Source organism: Cryptomeria japonica, chromosome 7 (genome assembly GCF_030272615.1).
Source record: "Cryptomeria japonica chromosome 7, Sugi_1.0, whole genome shotgun sequence".
NCBI classification, from domain to species: domain Eukaryota; kingdom Viridiplantae; phylum Streptophyta; class Pinopsida; order Cupressales; family Cupressaceae; genus Cryptomeria; species Cryptomeria japonica.
In genome coordinates this window covers 514,843,130-514,864,709 of record NC_081411.1, presented here as the reverse complement: position 1 = coordinate 514,864,709, position 21,580 = coordinate 514,843,130, and the positions used below count along the sequence as shown (strand labels likewise).

Below are 21,580 nucleotides of genomic sequence, written 5' to 3'. Positions count from 1 at the left end.
TATCCACCCTATTCAGGATAAGGTGTTTGATGTATTGTGTACAATCCTTGACAGAAGGATAGAGATCGAGACAGATGTAGATGTCCAAGAATTGGAAGACAAGATCAAGATTATTTTTTGCAAAGAGGAGAACATGGTCACAGAAAAGCAGTGAGATCAGATGTATGCTACTATGTTCCAAATCGAGAAAACAAAAGAGCTAGAGCCTGGATGGGAGATGACCCTTCTCGCAGCTTTTGATCAAGTCCTTCACTTGGAAGAACGAATGAAGAACCTGCATGAGATTCCCATTGCTGAGATCGAGGGGATTACGTCCAGATTCATTGAATATGCCAGAAAAGAACATAGAAAAGGGAACAAAATTCTAGATGAGAAGTTGTTGTAAAATGACGTGGCAACTTTATTCCCATTGGGCTATGTTTCCTCGTTATTTGTGCCAATTTCTATGGGCTATGGACTGATAATGTTTATCTTATTGGGGTTCTTTTGGTAACAAACCCTAATTAGGGTTTAGGTGTCAAAATCTTAGCCTTTGATCTCCTTTAGATCCAGGTCGTTCATTGTATTTGAGAGTGCTTAATAAGCCCTCACTCAATTCATTTTAGAGAGTTAGAGAGTCAGAGAAAAGAGAAATAAAATTAAGATTGTTAGCAACAGAGAAAGAAGTAGTGAAGAGAGAAAGTTGAACAATTGTTGTTTTATGTTGCTATGAGATCAATGAAATATTGTAGTTATGGTGTTTTATTGCAATCCTTGTGGCTATTGAAAGATCCCAAATGGATCCTTTTGCTGTTGCTGTTGTAAATTCTTAATTAAACATACTATATTTTCGTAATTTTCCGGTGATCTTATAGAATAGACAAAAGTTGCAGAAAGGGATTGTTTCTTTTTGGGTTTTGATGTTATAAGTAAAGTAATTGATAGATAGCAACAACTGTGAAATAAAACAGTAAACAATGTTCATATGTAAGAACACTTAAGCAATCTGAAAATACTACAAATCATACTAGGCAAATAACTTAGTTTTGTATTCAGCAAGAATCCATACATTTATTTGGAGGTGTTCTCAATCTGGATTGATGCCAGATGGAGGAATATTACTGGCAACGAACAAGGAAGACCAAATAAGATGAATACAACCCTTCAAGCCAACATACAAACAAGGCGTGGTTGCAAAGGAGGCGTGGAAGCTGCTGCAAATCACGTGCCAGCTGAAATAGACCAGCCGCCCTGTTGAAACCCCCAATATGCACGCTGAATCTTCAAGCCAAGAAGATGTGTCTTCTACCTCTGACAATCTCTATGCAATCCTGGATAAATCCACTATCAACTCCTACTAAGGGGCTACGTCCCAGCAAGTTCAGACCTGGGGTTTACGTCCCAGACCAAAATCACTCTTCCAGAGCAATTCCCAAATTCGCAAGTTTCAAAATGATCAAAGATGCTATCAATTAGGTTTTCATCTCCTTATAACTCCTTTCCCTTTGCAAATCGAACCCTAAAGAATAATAAAGCTTGCGCTTTATAATTAAAGTGACACTTTCCCAATTATGGCGTCAAACTATAGAAAAATATCACTTTATTGCGAATAAATAGCTTCAAGCATCCAAAAAGACTCCGGGAGGTGAGAATCATGTAGCAAAGTTCAAGACCTTTCCAACGAGCTATAACACATAGGCATATCAAACCAGATGAAGCCAAAAACCCCTTATTACTCCGAAATGGCTATATACATAGCCTTATTTTAATTTATTTAATCGCTAACTTAGGAAATATTTAAATATATTAAAATATTTCCATAGATCCAATAATAGCCCAAAATAACCAACCAAACATGAATCTGAGTTCGTCACCTGTCTGTGACTGATGCCGGACAAGATGGGCCAACTGGCAGTCCCATCCCTAAAATCAAGGGATACTCTTAGAAACTAGGAAACACACCCAATCTTCCTGAAACTGAAACCATGGTATGGTCCCGTGGAACCTCAAATATGGAAACTGCCACAACCTCCTAAAAAGTAGGAACCTCTTTCCAAACACCTGCAACTGCTCAAAAGGATCCTGCTCTACTCCTTGTTCCCCCAGGTGGTCATTCAGTCAACTGCCAGTTCTCCCTAAAAAATAGGAACTGTCGTCTAAAGGACCAAAATGGCTCACAGAGCCCCTGCAAAGCTCCATGACCCTCAGAATGAGTCCCCTAACCATGTCATTGACCTACGGGAACTTGAATGGTAGGTCAACCCCTGCTCATCTCATGCCACCTAGAAAAGGGGACATTACATCTATCTTCATGGTTGTTTATCTTCTTGAATCACTCTTAGTAGAGATAGTACTTAAGTTTTAGAATTAGATTGAAGGACAAATGTTGTGTTTGATCTTTGGTAAAACTCATAGTCCAAACCACTAGCTTCTTACTGATTGTAAGCACGCCTTGTGTGGTCAACTGGAGATATTAAGATTGTTTAAGAGTTCAATCATTATTGGAGATAGTGATATGTATCTTAGTAATAGTATATATCCCATTGATGATTCGAAAATCATTGAATCCCCTTAGAAGATGGCACCAATTCCAGTAGAGTTGTAATCTTTTGGCAATACTGAAATTGGTAGAGTTTTATCAAGATTAGTCCTCATTTAGTCATTCCTAAGATTAGTTTAGTATCGCCTCCTTAAAGCCCTTATCTTTTGCCATTTTTTTGAAACATCAGTTAGTATTAGGAGAATTCAGTTTCCTCATTGAAAAGTAGTTGCAAGAACAAGCTTTCCTAGAAAGTATGTAAGGCCCCTTGTAAAACAGCAAACACAACGACCATTGGTGCTTATCCACGAGTAGAGAACCTACATAACAGAACCTTGGAGTTTCTCCGATTGATCCTTCTGTGATATCTTCAGCATTCGGGGGGCTTTATTCAAGAGAGGATAAGATACCTCTGGGTATTTTATTCTGTGTTTGGTCATGTACAAAAGACACATCAACAAGAGGTTTGATTGGGCAGTCATTTGGAGATGTACATGTCATTTGCATGCTTATAGGTGGTAGAAAAAGTGTCCCAAGTGTTTTCAACAACCCCATCTTCTATCTTCATCTAGAAGCTTCCTCCTTTGTTGTATTTCTCTATATAAGGTGGTCTTGGAGAGCATCATGCATGTTTTGTTTCGCAGGTGAAGTGTTATGCTACCAAAAATCATCCAGATTGTGTGTTGTCAATTATAGAATCATGTTGAAGAAGCTAAGTGTTGATATTGTATTGTAACAATTAGTTTACTGGAATACAAAGTATTATGCTTTTGAAGTGTGGGGTTTTCTCTCGAAAGGGTTTTCCCCACGATATATCTTGTGTTCATTGTTGTATATCTTTGTGCAAGTTCATTAACTCCTTTTGAATGTGTTTCTATTTCTATAATAGTTAAGATTGTAAGAAAAATTGCACTATCTTCCCCACTAGATTAGTGTTAGGAATGCGTGTTAGGAAGCATTCTTTGAACCTTAGCTTCCTTTCAATCTATACTATATATTATTCATTGATCCATCTTTGTGATATTTACATTTCTCCTCTCAACCACCCCATTTTGTTGAGTTGTGCATGGGGATGTCAACTATCTACAATTGCCTTCTTGTAGTAGTCTTGAAATTGCTTGGAAGTGAAATCACCTTGATCATTAGACCCCAAGGTCTTTATTTTCCCATAGTTATGATTTTCAATTAATTCTTTTGGCTTGATAGAGATCCCAAAACAATCCGACTTTTTCTTCTAGGAGATATGTTTGCATTTCTCTTGAGAAATCATCAAACACACACAAAAAAAACACCTCACAATAAATATTATGGATGATTACTGAGACAACTCACATAGAATAGATTTGAATGAACGAGATCTAAATCTCCGTTTTCATGTCATTCCTATTTAATATGAAATGATTTCCATTTCTACTTAGCAATCAAACACATCACAATGTATCCTACTTCTCCTTGATAGATGGCAGTTTGTGAACTCCATTGGTTGTTTGTTTGGATAAGTAATGAAGATTGAGATGCTGATATATCTCATGCCACAAAATACTATTTTTTTCCCACACAACCAAGGTAGACAAATTAATTGTAGTAGGATTAACTAGCATATACAAACCACATTGCCCAATGCTAATGGAAACCATTTTGTCCTATTGACACCAATCACAATACACTTATTTCCACAAAATGCACAAAAATGTAAGAAATTTCTATTTTCTAACTAATAGACAATAGATTTTTGGTTATATTTTGAAAAAACCTAACATCCCTCACTATGAATTTCATTGCATCATTAAAATCAATCTATAGAGCTAGAATAAAAAATAAACTTGACATACTAGTCTCTTCAAAAGGTGAAATGTCAAGGTGAAGAACCAAAGAATGAACAATTGGTTGCATCATTGTTATCTAAAGATAATGTTATAAAAAATGTATATTCTCCCATAGAGTCTTTATTTCTTACAACTTTGAAATTGTCTTGATCTCACAACATCTTATGAGATACATCATAGTGTCAATTCCAATATTTTCTTTAAAATTCTTTAACTTATAATAATAGTAAAACTTGATTGGTGTTGTGATCAAAAGTAATAATTTTCTGTTTTTCTCATATATCGTGCAACAAGTGCACTCTCAAGTTGTCCATAACTACAACATATTCATTTGTCTTTGTCTCCACTATTTTTGCAACGAATATGAATTGAACTAGATTTGAAGACCAAAGTCCAAGTCTTTGGCATCAAATGCAAAAACTCAAAATTTTCAAATGATAGTGGCAAACTATTGATAACTAGAGAAAGCATATCATATTCATCTATTGGTTTATTGAGAGTAGAATTCTTTCTTTGATTTGCACTTACATTGTACAACAAGCGAATTCTCAAGTCATCGATCACTAGACTTGTCATTTGCATTTGTCTCATTTCTTTTTGAAGCAAATACAAACTAAATTTTTTCAAGGTGAGAGTCTAAGTCTTTGCCAACAAATTTTCAAATGATAGTGGAAAACTATTGATGACTAGATAATCCATATCATATTCATCTATTAGTTTACCGATAGTAGAGAGTTGATCTTTTAAGTGCCTTATCCTAAGTTGATGCTCTGGCAATCACACATCCTCACCGAACTTTATGGAAAAAAAATAAATTCAAATACAAAACTACATTTTTCAAAAAAGATATTTTCTTTTTCAAATTCTGCAAAAGATCACCAATATAATTGGCATTTTGAACTTTTAAGGTTCAGTAATAAAAATGACAATATTAGCAACAAGGCTATCTTATGGAATTATCATAATCTCATCTAACTTTGTGGAAAACAATACTTTTTCAAATACAAGACGACCTTTTAAAAAATTTGATATTTCTTTTTCAAATTATCCAAAAGATCACTAATGGAATCAACATTTTGAACTTTTAAGATCAAGTCATAAAAACCAAGCAATTTTAGCAACAAGGCTTACTTATGACACTTATCATAATCTACAATATTGAAGTCAATTCGGTGTTTATTATTAGGATCATTCTATCACAATTCCTATACTCAACAATTGTGAGTATATTGTGACTCCAAATATTATAGTTTTTCCTTTTTAAGTTTGGTCTTTGGGTAAAACATCTAAATTATTTTTTTAAAACAATCCATATCATACCATTAATGTTCAACGATACTATTTACTATTCACACATGCCATTCGTTTTTCATTCTACACTATTCATAGTGCATTTGAACCATTCAAATTCCAAACCTTTTTTTTTTTTTTTGCCTTTTTCCTCTTTTTGTTTTCAACAACATTTTTTCTTCTTGGATAACAAGTTTGAGAAACTTTTAAAACAAAAAAATTTCTTTCTTCATTCCTTTAATCTCTTTTTTCTTCATTCCTTTACTCTCTTTTTTCTTCTTTTTCATTAGATTGATTTTGCATAGCATCTCTTATAACTTCATCACTATGATTAGCTTACCCTTCCTATGGTATCCACACTATGGCACCAAATGTTGAAAGAATGGATGCAAAGTTTGATTTAATTGGATAGTATACACTTCAATGAGTGTATGCTTATATTTATCATTGAATTTGGAAGTTAGATGGTGGCTGTAACATAATTGTAAGTTGGTATTTGGACAGCTAAAGTGATGTTTTTTATATTTATTAGTGAGAGGTCTATCAGGCCCTTGCCCACACTAAAGAGAGATAAAGTCACATAAAAGAACTTTGGAAAACCATAACACCTAGTTATACTATAAGAAAAGACAAAATCTTAAACATTAGTTTATATAAGACACAACTTCAAGAAAAATCAAAATGTAGAAGACACACAAACATCCTAAACATACAATATAATAAGAGGCATATCAAGCTTGAGACTCCACAATCCTCGTACTAAAATGAAAGACCCTCTATAGTCCATTACGCCTGTCTCCAAACATATCACAAGCTTCTATTTGGATTTTCTCTACCTTCGATTTTCGACAACGTTGCTTCTTGATTTCTTCCATTGGATTGCAACTTATCAAGAATATACCTAACATGGGCTCAATATTTCTCTGAATCGATGTTGAATAAACCTCATCCTTAGGCCCATTTGAGAGCTTTGGGATACCTTATACTACAACGTTCTCACTAATCTGCATTTGTCAATCCTATTTAACATTAACTTCTTTCATTTTCATGGAGCCTTTTCATGCAAAAGAAATTGCCATGAATCAACCAAAGGATCTCCTCACTTGGATTTTTTTGGGGGGGGGCCAATTTAGATCCAAAATCCAACACCATTTTTCTAATAGAGAATTGAGTTTGTTTATTGATGTAGTCATGGTAGGGGTGGGTATTATCATACAACCCAACCATGCAGCCGCACAATAGCAATCTCACTATATAATTCATAAAAATCAATGAGATATCCATAATCAAAACAAGATATAAATTTCTTTATTTAAATACTTTGAAAATCACATTTGGCATCATTCATTACATTACCCAAAGGCCTGCTTATATGGTCTTTTCTTTCTATTTCTCTCTTCTATTTGCATATTCCAACCACCTTCTTCAACATCAATTGCTCTCATAGATATTCGCCATTCCTCTAGCTATTTTTCTCACTCCAACTTCACACTAGCCTCTTGAATCTTGGCCCCACATCACTTCTCAATTGGCCAAAGGCCCTTCTTTGATCTGCCTCCAACTGCCTAGCTCTCTCCTTAGTCAACTATGAATAACTCTATTGATTTAATTGATGTGTTTTATACACAAGTTTGAGGAAGTTAAAAAGTTAACAGTTACTCCAAATTGAATCACAATAGTCACTTGAATAGTTACAAAACTGAAACATCTCCCTTCGTTTCATCTCTTCCTACAATGTGTTATCTGTAATGGATCTTCGAGATTACTTAGAAGTGTATTCACAATTTTGTTGTTACTCTTTTACCAATGTTTGGACTGTGTAGATTTTGCATTAGAAGCCCTTCATATATTGTGGGCTTTTCAACTCTCTTCATACTTTACTTTGTTGAGTTATCGGGCTTCAACATCCTTAGGAACCATGTAATCCATCCCTTCATATATTGTGGGATTTTCAACTCTCTTCATACTTTACTATGTTGAGTTGTCGGGCTTCAACATTCTTAGGAACCATGGAATCTCCTATCTCTTTCTTTCAACAATTTTAAAGCACACAAAACTTGTATTTTGGTGAACTCATCCCTTTGCAAACTAGTTTTCAGACTTTCAACAAATTTATGAACAAGGAACCCAACAACAATGGTTTCAAACAAACTTTTCTTCTCCTTCTTTTCAACAAACCTGGCTTTCGATGAACAAGAAGTTCACAAATTAGAGAAACCACTGCAACTCCATAACTTGGGCAATACCAAGCCAATTTTCATTAAATTTTAAACCTCTGATACCCATTAAGAAAAGACACCATCTTCACTTTAGCCAAATTTATCAGAGAAATGCCTCCTAAAGCAAACATTAAAAATAAACTAAAACACTCCAAAACTGAATGGAAAAAGAAAAAATGAACTTGAATTTGTTTTTGGTTGATGTTTATTGCTTGTGCACCTAGATGCTCTTGCATTATTTATGCCCCGAATAATTGTAGTAGAAGCACTTGAATGGAAACCTTTCAATACCCACATGGTGCAGCCATAACTTGTTGAAGAAGAAATTTTAATAGAACATAAGGCTAACCTAAATAGGTCCAAAATCAATTAGGCTCTTGCATAGCTCCCACAAGAGCCATCACAACAAGGATCCAATTTGAAAAGTCTTAATTTGATTCAGAGTAAAATGAGCCCCTTCCTCCAATCTATAGCACAAAAAGAGGTGGTAAGGTCGTATCCAAAAGGGTGGCACAATGAGAAACACTAGCTAAGGGTCAAAAAAGACTACCAAGGTAGACAAATAGCTCTAATCTAACATGAAACCAAGGCCATTTATCCTAAAGACATTCCTTATCCACAATTGTGTTGAATTTTATAAAAAAAAGAGTCATTCAAAAGAGTAGTTAGGGAAGGGATATGCATATTTGACCATGAGATCTTTGGGAGCTATCACCTAAGGTTTACTAGGAGTAACATCAGGAAGGGTGAAGTCTCCTGTATATTAAAAACCTCCTTTGTTGAATACTTCTCCAAATTTGCATCAACCCCCTTTTTAGTTACATATTCTACCCCTATATGTGCAAACTATTCTTTGTAGGAGCTCTAAGAATTATATGTTTCTAAAATTTATATAGCCTTGTAGCACCTAATAAATAGTAGTGGGAGAAAACCTATTAGCTAGAATATCAAAACCATTTTCAAGGTTTCAAGATTGTAGCCTACCAACAAACAAACTTTGAAGAAAAGCTCACCAACAAGTGAATCACAAGCTTATCTTGAGCACCCAAAGAGGCATCCCTACTACCATTTCCCTATTCATCCTCCTACTCATCAAGATTTTAAAAAAATTGCCTAACCATTAACCATTATCCCAGTCTTCCTCCATATCAACACAAGTGGTAAATGCCTACATGTACAAAGTGTAGTCTAATATTATATTATTATCTAATTGGATTAGAAAGAAAAGCAATTCATTTTACGTGCATCTTTTTCTTTTTAATCTAGAACGATTGAATCAATCAATCACCACCCTTGAGGATATTAATATAGAAGACTTGGTTTTTCCAAGGAAGATTGTTAGCCAAGAGGTTGGGGAAAACATACTAATGTTGGATCTTATAATCACATACATTCCTAAGGATTATACTTTCTCCATGCAAGGATTTGTTCTTAAACCAAAGTTGGGCATAAATAAAGATAGGCTACATTTGGATCATGTACAAGATGAGGCCATGTAAAGTTTAGAGCATGGGGTCACTTTGAGAAGAAGAAGAAAATAGAGGATTCTAAAGACTTATATGGGCCTAGTGATAAGGCGAAGGGAAGTGAAAAAAAAACCATATTAAGATCCATTAAATCGATAATGAGGAAGATTATTAGGATGAGGATTATTTTGACATGTATATCCATCAACCTTATAGACACGTCTTAATGATTTCATGAATTCATTGGTCAATTAATTTTTCTTTTCTTGAGGTAGGAGAAAAGTTAATGAATGTTGGTTAATTAAGGTGGAAGAAGAGTTGATACCCACTGTTTTCCTTTTTAGTTTGTTCATTAGATTGAATTGGATAATCAAAATTAGGCAAGAGCATTTGAGATAGTGGGTACCACCTCTCACACAATTCAATCCATCTATTTGTTTTGTCTAGCTATATATATATATATATATATACTAGAGGTCTATTCATATGGGCATGTAGTGTAGAGAGTAATTTGTACATGCATGTAAGAAGATGTCAATACTACAAAGCATTGTGGATGGAGAGGTGTAGTTGGAGAACAAGAAGATATATATATATATATATATATAGTTTAGAGGAAAACTTGTACATGCATGTAACAAGATGACAATACTACAAAGCATTGTGGATTGTGGTGGATTGTGGATGGAGAGGGGTAGTTGGAGAACAAGAAAAGAACACTTTTGGAGAAAAGTTGAAGGCTATAGAAAGAAAATGAATAACTCTTGGTAAAATAAATATAAATGACAACAACCACAAACATTTTTTTATTGTCTATCAATCATTGATGGGTGAATTCAAAAAGTATGCACCAAGGATGCTAGAAAAGGTGCCTTTTTGGAGACTAAGATAACATCCCTCAAGACTTACAAGATGGAATATGAGAAGCTACAAGAGAAAATTTTGGTCAATTTGTAGAAGGGTGACGCTGAGATAACAACACTTTTCTTAAAGATGAAAAATACATCAGTAGTGACTCTTAGAGTTAATGTAACAAGTGTGCAGAAGGAAGAGGACTTAGAAGGAGATACAAGGTGAAATAGTGATCCTCCAAGGAGGTCCTCCCAAAGTCCAACATTAAGTCAGTAGTGCATCCTTTACTTCAAGATTAAATGAAGTAAGATGCTACATGAAGTCAAGTGCTATTTGTTTTCACCCACTTGGATCTTCCTAGTGTCAAAAAGGATTCCAAAATATTATGGGGGGCGGATGCAGGTGTCCAAATTGTTCTCAAGAATTTGATTTTGTAGTATGTGGCTTGGTGGTTAGTTATCTTAAATGCCACACCCATCAATGACCATTGTGCTTAAGGTTGAGACTTGGAGATTTCTTGAGATCTCTTATATGTGCTTTCTTTCTATACCTATGTTTGTTGTTAATGTAATTTTATTGTTTACAATAGAAATATTTTCCAGATATCTTATGTTATTTTCAACATTTTTGCTTACATTTTTCTATTTAATCTATAATTCTTGTTAGTTAATACTATAATGCCTGAAATTTTCAAGTCTCACAAACCTTTGCGAGAGCTAGTGTGTTGATTACTTGATACTGATGGTTGTCCACCTAGTCTCCTTCATTGGGAAATTTAATGACATTTTGTCCCATTAACCTTACAGGAATTAGATGGATATAACATACATGGCCGTTCCGTTCCCTTGGACCTTGAGTAGTAGTGCATTCCTAAATATATTGCATTAGATCGGATTATTCTTCACTTATAATTATTTTTTTATTGCATGTCTTCTTTCAAGTACAAAGGGAATGGTGAAAATAGATGTACCAAACCGAGGTTTCCACAAACTTTCCTATGTATCTTGAAAGATGGATCTAAAAGGGAGAGTATCTCAGGATGAACAACAACCATCCATTCAACGTGATTAGAATGTATGGTAGAACATAACAATTAGAAATGTGACTTCAATACCTTTTGGCTAAAATAATCCACAACGTTTTTGAGGTGCCTATTTCATTTCGCTTGTATATGGTAAACTGATTGAGCAATTATGGGAACATTTGGCAACCAAACAAGCAAGAATTACTTAATGATCAAATAAACATGACGGGACTCAATAAAATGATGCTAGAATGGTTATGGGATTAAACCCAACCAGGACAGTCTTCAAAATTCAAGATGACATGAAAATTAAATCATCAATAAATATAGATTCAAAGTCAAGCCTATTTAGACCTCATTTGAAACTGCAGAAAACTCATTACTGGTCTCCAAGATATCACAGTTAATTGGAATAATTATTGAAAAGAAGATTATTACGACAAAGAGAGGTGCTAAATAACTTATGGTTTCTATTAAGTAGGGTAAAATGTAATTGGATCTAAGGATATCAGAAACATCTTCTCTTGAGGATAAACTAGAAGTTTCTTCTGCCAATATCAGGACACACGTCAATCAAGAACTGTTACAGAATGGTCATAAACAAGAAATCTTTGTGAAACATTTTGGAAGAGTAACAAATTATCAGATTCATTGATGGGCTAAATACCACATTAAGGATGCTGTATCTATTCATTTGCCTGAAATTTTGCAAGGAGCCATCTGTTATGCTCTTGAAGTTGAAAAATAAAAGGAACTACTTTTTCAAAGGAATGCAAGAAAAAAATGTAAGAGTACTGGAGGAGCTAGACAAAATTACAAATAATCAAGGGCCAAAAAACCACAAGTCAACCAGAAATCATCAGTTCTAAAATAGAGAACTGAAGTAGCAGTACAAATAGAAGCTATAGCCAACTAAGGAAATGATCCAAATTGAGGTTATAAAATGTAAACCATTAAATTTGTAGAGTGAAATCTCAAATCTGACTAGTTCTTGAATGTACTATTTGGAAAAAGTTCACATAAGGAGATTTCATTTTGAAAAGGATTCATAGAGATGAGACAGTACTGTTCATGTGATGGACCTAATTAATGTATGTATGTAATTGTAGATAAGATCTTGATATCACAAAAGTTGGTAAACTTATAAGGATATAGCTCCACAGCACCCATGATGGAATAGCTGACGGAATCAGAAATACCAAGAATAAGATACTTCTTAGTTACTCACAAGGAATTGGTAAAGGCATTGGTATTTGGTATGTATATTTCATGAACAGAAAAATATTTTCTCCTTTATATGATAGAAGTTGTGTGGTCACTGGTATTAATTCTGACACAAGAAAGCTGCAAAAAGAGGATATGGATGTTGTCACTCTATCAAAAAAATTCTATCTACATGGTGTGGAGAAATACAGGAGACATGATGCTCAGATAGCATAGCATGAGTGTACTGCATTTTATTGTGACAGCTCTTATTTAGGGCTTGATCATTACATAAAAATTGTAGATTACTTCCCATCAGAGGAAGTTTCCTTAAGAATGGCATTCCAATTCAAGAAACATGATGAATTTCAAGCAACAAATCAAAATTCAACACTATGTGAATAAAGAGGAATCATGAAGTAGTAAAGAATCCCATGAGTGGGTGCAAAAAACATACGATGCCCTTTATAGCACGTGGAGAACTAAACCAATATGATTAGATGATTTCTAAAGAGGGCTTAAAGAGAATTTTCGTTTTTGAGGCTGTGAGACTTGTTCAAATAAACATCTGACTATGGTTACTCAATGACTCATAATCAATATTTAGTAGCAACAATCCAAGCTCCAACAGAAAACACGTATTAAATCCATACTTTTGTTTGGTTTCTATTAAGCCAAGAACCATTTTTGTTAGTGATCTATATTATCTGTTATGTATAAACCATATAACAATATCTTCTTGTGCATATGATATGGATACCTTATTCGGATTTCAATGTCCTTGTTTTGTTGGTGAAAATGAGAAAAAAATTTATCGTCAAATTAACCTGTAGATTCTTTCAAGCATCAAATAACCACCCTGTAGGTGCTAAGACAAAGAGGAAGTAACTAACAATTTGAATTCTGAACCTAAAAACCCTGCACTCAAGAGCCAGATGGGTAAACTATTATAGAGTTCCAAATATTTCAGTGAGAATTTTATCGATCTTGCATTAATTTGTCTTGTAACAAGAAGTAATCTAGGCTAGCCTTGGTTTCTAATATTGAATTTCCATTTATTAAAATCACGAAATGCCTCCATCAATGGATGTTGAAGCTAAAAATGCAATGGGTAAAGCCTGCGTAATTTCAACATGAAATTTAATGGCAGCAACATAGTTTGTCATCACCTACAGGATCACATACCATTTATTTGAATGGCTGCAGAGATTTCATTTTCAGAATACCCCATTTCCATCAGTTGGGCCATGATAATATCTGCCTTAAAATCTTCTGGTTGAGCCTCCTAATACATTTTGAAGAGACTATATCAAAAACATGCATATAAAATACATATGGAGCATGAAACACATTTATGTTGATCTCCTAATTATGATGTAATTTGTGACCAGTGAAAAATTATTCAATTACACAAGCATGCAGATTGTTTAAAATGATACAACTTAGAAGGTTTTCTTAACAAAATAATCGTTGTAGTTGCCACATTATCTCAAACCCTTTAAACAGGGAAAGTGCACATGATAAAATTTTTTAAACAATCATTGTGATTTTAACTTCACAGAAGGTGCTCATATCTACAGCATCTGAATGTCTTGAAAGTAACAATTTCTTGAAAAAATTTACAATTCAAATGAACAAGCTCAAATAATTTGAAACTCCTACATTTAGATATTTTTAATTTTATGCAGTATGGAAAGAAAAATGAGAGCATTTTGTGGTAAGCATCTACAATAACCTATCTGTACAACATATACAAGTACATGCAAAAAAAGAATGAGGGAGATGATGTTGTAATAGAGAGATTCTTAAAAAACAAAATCCCTTCATTATTTTTTGTTCTTTGACGATAATGAAAATGCAAGTTAAAATCAAAGGGATATTCTAGACCTATTTAACAATCTTCACACATGAAAATGCAAGTTAAATCAAAGGAATATTCTAGACCTAGTTAAAAATTCTACACATGAAAATGCATGTACATTCAGACTAGGCTATATCATTATTTGTTATAGCAATAGAGCATCTTTTTCGTGGATGCTAATCTTTTTTGGATTTCAATTGTATACAGCAGGTGGTGCAAGTCTACATCAACTCACACTGACTAAACAAAAATAACGAACATTAATATCCCCTTATACCCAATTGCATTAATTGGCTCTAAAGAATAATGATAACTCAACAAACTCCCTAAAGTCTCAAATTTCGATTGTAAGCCATTGCCACAATAACACTATCCTAAAGGAAAATCAAGACATCAAATTTCTAATGTTAAAGGAAACCAACACTCACACACAAAATCTTTTAAATTCAAGTCTTCAGAAATACTGTGTAATATCCCTGCTGACAACCTTATCAGCCTTTTAACTAAATTATCTATTTCAATTTTCCACCCTTCTAATACCATGCATCATTCACTCCATATATAAAATGGGACATGAATAACACTAATGATGAGCACACAAATACTGAGAGTGGGGGGGTAGGGGGGTGTGAATGAGTGTAAGGCATCATTTTACTTATCAAAATTCAACAACCACAATAGAGCAATCACATAAAATCTAACAACTAGGAAACACAATATTTATGTGGAAACCCTTTTGGGAGAAAACCACAAAGAAGGAATGCTTGGATCTACTATCCAAATCCAGCCACAAAAATAAAACTCTCTTACAAATCCTGGTAGGCACCATCCACTGGAGACACCAATCCCCAGTAGTGAGCACTAACTTAGCAGGAGACACCAATCTCTTCTATTGAGAGGCACGAATCTCCAAATGAACAAAATTTTGCTTTTCTGAATATTGCTACTTCAATGGATGATGATCATTTGAGTCCCCTTCATAAAATCTGCTTGCAACTTCTTCAAATATATTTTCTTCTTAAAAAAATCTACTTGAATAGGAATGATATTACATTAACTGCTTGCTTTACTTTTCCTCCACTCAACTTCTTTTTATACCCCTCTTATGCCTCTTCATCCAAGAGAGGTGATCCTTCAAAGGGGGTGAGCCATATTTGTAAATGAATAAATTTATTATAATTCCTCAAGCGGGGAGACTACACCAATGGATCGGCCCATGTGAAATATTAATAATCTTAAATTACTTTGAGCGACTTGGGATGTGGGCACCAAAATTAGCCAAATATACATAGGTCAGCCAGCCCTTTAAATCCAAATATTTCCCTTTGAAATTCAATAAATATTTTCTGGTTAAACCTCCTTTGACATTAAAAATAAATCACCTTGACATTAATCTTCCTTTGACATCAATGACAATAATATTTCCAACAACTAGAAACTACTAGATCAATCTGATGGGACACACAAAAGATAATCCTTTTGACATAACTTAAATCGCTTTATTTCTAAACAGGCCAAGACAAAAAAGCATCAAGTCAAGAAACAAATAATCTTTAGAAAACACAATCAAACATGTGATCATATCCTTAAAATGATGGAAAACGGGGAAAACCTTCAACTTCAAAGACAAGACAAAGGTACAATTTGTGACATTGCATGGTTATTTTCCAATATTTTATGATATAAGCAGTTCTACTTGTTTTAACCAATGTTTAATAGAATAGTCAGAGTAAAAGTCACATCTTATGAAATCTGTCTTGTCTGAATTGATATAATTACTTGAAGTTAATGAGTTATCCAGTTCATGGAAATTCACCAAGCCCCCTGAAAAACCATTGAGAAGACGTGTATACTAGTGATTGACAAAGTAATTGAAACTGTTTCTCAGATCTGACATTAACTTTGACTTTCTAGTAGCATTGATGAATGTTTGAATTTCACACTGTTCTCTTTTAGGTCTGTAGTTGATTGTGTCACACACACGTACCTTCTTGGAGGAAAACATATAATGTTTAAGTTTTTTAATCTTTACAGATTACATGAGCATTGACATTTTTCAATAATGGTTTGACCTAAGTAAAATATGTAGACATCATAGCCTATAGGTAGTATTCTAATTAGTTTAGGTGTTTTATTATATTGTTACCCATGGACCTACATTTGTCAGTAGGTCAACCACTAAGAATAAACGAAATCATGTTGCACCAATTAAATTATGTTTGGTCAAAGTCTGAGCTATGCCAGTCTATGCTTATTCTGATTTTTTTGGTTAGTATAGGTCACTGGGTTGTTGGTCATGGTTGTCTTAGCCTCTTAACAGCCACACCAATTGTTCTTCATTTTATATATTGTTGTGGGCTGTACTTGGTGAGTGAGCAACCTCGCTGGTCTGATCTTTTGATATACTTTGCTATGGAGGTAATACAATCAATATTGCTTACATTTTGTGTTACTCTTTATTCTATTTACTTTATTGCCGTTATTATTTTGGTTATATGTTATGTACCTAAAGATATGATATTATAATGTATATAGGTTGATGGAGATGCAAACATGTGCCACACATCCCTTAAATTCGTCATATTGAGTCATGTGGACAAATTGTGTAAGTAATTATATTAGGTAACGACTAGGCCTATATTGGGTTTATTAGGAGGTCTCCATAAAGGGTGAAGATTATGTTATGAGACTTGGGACATCTTGGAGATATAGCACGAAGTGGCTTCTTCATTAATAATTGTTGTATGGTGTTGCCCTACCTCAAGGGCTTATTTTATGGATACTTATTTTATTTATTCATACATTGAATCTTAGGGAATCTTGGCCAACAAACATCTCTCGTGTTGTGCATGATCTGTGTTCTACATTGCCTTACTATTATTACTATATGGACCTTATCAAGTGGTATTAAAGCTATTATTGGGCATAGTTTTGGACAAAACCCTAATTTTTGAAGATTTGCCTATATCTCATAAACAGCTATGATTTTATTTTATTTTTTTAACAAAAGTTCAAAAATCAAATAAGGAAGCTATAATCCAAAATTCAGTTTTTGATCATCAATATTGAGTGAGTTTTTCCAATTTAAGTTCTTTTCATAAATTAGCTCCATAGGCCATAAATCACGAAAATTTTCTGATTTATTTACAATTTAAGAAATCTTACCAATTTTCTTTGGAATCTGTTATTTGTATGTTTTGTTTTGAGGTCAACAACATTATAAAATGATCTAATCAAAAGTTGAATCAACAATATGGATAGAAAGGTGATCTAGTAAAATTTTTTTTCTGAAAACCCCAGTTTCAATGGGGTTTCCTAATTTTGATGGAAGTGGAGATACATTAGAATGGTGGCACAATATAAAAGAATTTATGGTCAAAGTATATTATGGAAATAATTTTTTTCTATGTACTAAGAAGGTGAAGCCAAACAGTGGTATGTGCCATTGCTTAATGACATTTCTTCATTCGATGAATTGTACCAAGCTTTCTTAGATAGATGGGCACCAAAAGAAATAGAACAAGAAGAAGAAGATGTGAAGGACGATGAAGAGAAGATGAAGGATAAAATTACATCCATTTTGGCTCAAAGGAGGGAAGATTCAATCCTTCAATTTCATGCAGGTATTAAATCCATTTTGGCTATTGTTTTTGTAAACCCTACCAAAAGGTATAGTTTCATCAACATGGAATTATTCAAGCAACTACAGGTACAAGCAAATAAAATCAAGGATAATCAAATAGAGGGTAATGATATTCAATTTTTTGAAGATTTGAACTTGAAGCTCACAATAGATAAACATGTTATTCAAACTTTTATGCTTGTTGGGGGACTTGAAGCTTTTTTTTCCCAGCCGCAACACCCACTGTCACTAAATAGGGAGGCCATGCCATACAAAAGGGGACAACATAGTGTGAAACCTAAGGTCTATTAGGCAGATGTGAGGGTTTGGAAAGAGTCAAAGAGTTAACCTCCATCTTTAGCACTATATCAAGCTACAGGTTGTAAACAAAAGCCTTATGGAGATATAAACCCATCTTAATGCACACAGCTGGTCTGAAACAATTCCAATCTTCCGCCCAACCAAGACGTTACACTCGGATATCATAATATTGCATCTGTAGAACGTTTTTATAATGTTAGATAACTATGTATTCCTCAATTTTTTATAATTTATATGTCGAGAAATGCTTCACTAGTGTTAATGTAATATCTCAGAATTTTCTGAACGTATCATTCATGGGATCCTCATTAGCAACATTAGAAATAGATATTGCATGTTTTGAAAGTATCGTCTACAATTTTAAACTGCTAAGTTTGTCCAAATACACAAAAGATTGCATCATTCAGATGGGTATTTTATCAGACACTTGCAAACATCCAAACAAAATTAAGGATATTACATAGTTTGATCTTAATTCCCACCTAGAATAAAGCTCATAGATGAAATTTGAATAAACCTTTGACAACCAATAAGATGCGATCACAAATTTGCTTTCCATTTAACATGTCCCTAACTTTCATCAATGGTTGAGTTTTATGATAATTTATTCTTTTCTCTAACCAACAATGCCTTCCTATCTATGTTCTTTCTTTTCTATAGCAAAATGGATGCCTTTGAGTTTCTTTTTAATTTTTTTTAATAACGTGTTTTTTTTTTATAGCTGGGATGCCTTGACATCTCGAGGATGGTTGATGGATGCTTTGACACCCCCCTAGCCATCCCAAGGACCTTGAGGCATCCTTAGAAATCCCCCAAAGCCCTATTGGGGCCCAATTGCATGGGAGGTGGGGAGATGTTTCATCCCCATCTCACAATCTTGAGATATTCCTATTTTAGGGGACACATATAAAACCCTATGGATATGTCCCCAAGGTAAACTAGCATAAACTCACAAGATTCTCATTTCATTTTAAGAAAGCACAAAGACTAAATGGTTTTCTTTTCTTGTTTTACCTAGTGCTAATTAAAAGTGATCTAGTGACTCTTATTGAAGACTATCAAAGATTCAGAAGCACAAACAAAATGCTATGACAAGTCGTTTCCACAAAGTTCATAGTGATTTATAATATAGCCCATGCAAATCTAGTGGATCAATATATACCAATTTACTTGTGTCATATGATTTACAAAATAATCTCTAAAGATGATTTACAAAATAATCATTAGCAAAAATAATCTCTATTACAGTATCAGATTTTGTCCTCTAGAAGGGCAAAACACAAACATCATGGAGACCCAAGAAACAAATCACTTCTTGAAAATACATATGAGCTCAGTGAGCATTTGATCAAGTTGGATATCTCTAAAGGTTTTGAAAGATGCAGTTGGGCTCTAGTATTGAAGGATTTTCAATATTTTGGCTTCAATTTTAAAGTAAACATATGGATTAGAGTTGCATCATCACTCCATATTCTATATCTATAAATGGTGAATGGTGATCTCCTTTCACTCTCTCCAAGGTTAAAATATGAGGGGATCTAATCAGCCTATATTTGTTCATCTTAATGAAAGGGAGACTAAAAAGGCTAATAGGAAATGCCAAAAGTAGGGCTCAAAGTATTGGCCTTCCAATATTAGGAGGAAAAAGATAATTCTATTTTTGTCTCACAGAACAAACAGCCTTAGGTCACCAAATAAACAAGAACAAATGTGGTAATACATTCCTTGATATCATTTCTTCACGAAGGAAAGCTATTCTTGATATCTTAGGATATTAGGAAGAATCAAATACTTGTTTTCCAAATTCATTTGAAAAATAATAACTATCTATGTGATGCAACAATTAGGTGATTGAAAGAAAAATATTCTCATTGGAAAAATGATGGCTAACACTAGAGGAGTAACCCACCTCTTATAGGTGGTCTTAAGTATGGATCAAATTTATATACTCATTTTATTTTTCTATTCTAACTAATAGCTGCAATTAAACTTGATTTTGAGCCTTTATTATGCTATTTTTGACTGCACATTGATCAACTAGGTGGTAAGTAGAGTTCCTCTAGCCATCGATTGAATCATCAAAGAAAACTCAAGATTCAAAGCCCTAAGTAGAGATAGTTCATACCTAGTAAAGGTTGGGCCTCCAAGAAAATCTTTTCCCAAGTAATTATGAATTTGATTACAAAGTCCAAGATAGATTCCATGGGGGCCCTTTCGATCATAGTAGTTTGTTCCACTAGGGAGAGATTATATTCCATATATTTGAGTCCATCATAAAGTAATCTCCCCAAGGCATCCCATTCTATGATTGAACTTGGGGCGAGGCCCTTGAACCATTCAAGTTCCTTCCCTTTGAAAAATGTGGCTAGTATCCTTGTGGCAATTTTTGGAGTTCCGATATGACATATTGGATATTCTTGATGGGGGTTGTAGAGCATCTCCAACAAAATGATATTCTTCAATGTTGAAACAGGGAGTTCATTCCTTTGTTTGTTGATGTTTTAATTTGTCACTTTCATGACAACACAAAACAAAACAGTGGATGATGAAATCCTCTCTTCAAATTTGCAACAAAAACTCCCTAACTCAACCCTCTCTTAAATCCTGAAAAAACAAGCATGCTAATATAAACACCATACAATTTGTTCTTTGGGGTTTTGCATTAAGATACAGTGATTAAGACAACTTGACCTATATGTTTTTGATCTCAAGATTAGAGCACAAGACTCGGAAAAACTCCTATCTCACCATTAGGATTCTCAACTCATGAGAGTTAAAATGTGAATTAATGACACTTATCCAAATATTTAAACATAGACTTTGGAGTTGTATTAATGATTAATTAAATCTTGAAGAAAAAATAACACATGGAAGTGACAATGCCTAGAAGAATAATGGATGAAGAAAATTAATTACCACAAAACATTGAAAGTGATGAGCACATGATTATGGGGGGGCGATCGATATAATACAATATTTTACTTTTTCAACTTATGAATCACAATCCATCAATTGCAAATTACAAATACCACGAAAAACACAAGAACACACACTTTACGTGGAAACCCTTAAAGGAGAAAACCATGGCAAAGATATTCACCAATCTCTTGATATCAGTCACCCGACCTCTCCAACATGAGGCACCAACCCCAACCACAACAAAGTCTTTGCCTTCTTGATAATTTTCTTTCAAAACTTGATTTAACAAATCTGCTCAAAACTGCTCATAAAGACTTCACAAATCTGCTCATACAAACTTCATAGATCTGCACATATAAACCTCAAACATCTACACTTCAATCTTCTTTAAATCTGCACTCTAGTCTGCTCATAAGGTCGATAATAATACCTTCAGATCTGCTCGCAAGTCTGCTTCAT

At 33.9% G+C, this 21,580-nt stretch overlaps 1 protein-coding gene across 2 annotated transcripts in view; it reads right to left on the bottom strand.

Annotated features, from left to right (window-relative positions):
• LOC131043799 (DNA (cytosine-5)-methyltransferase DRM2) overlaps positions 1-21,580 on the bottom strand; it is a 153,997-nt gene that overhangs the window by 63,487 nt on the left and 68,930 nt on the right. For both annotated transcript variants that reach the window (XM_057977032.2, XM_057977033.2), the window contains exon 6: positions 13,584-13,683. In XM_057977032.2, coding sequence (XP_057833015.2) covers positions 13,584-13,683 — 100 coding nt within the window. The remainder of the gene's footprint in view (positions 1-13,583; positions 13,684-21,580) is intronic.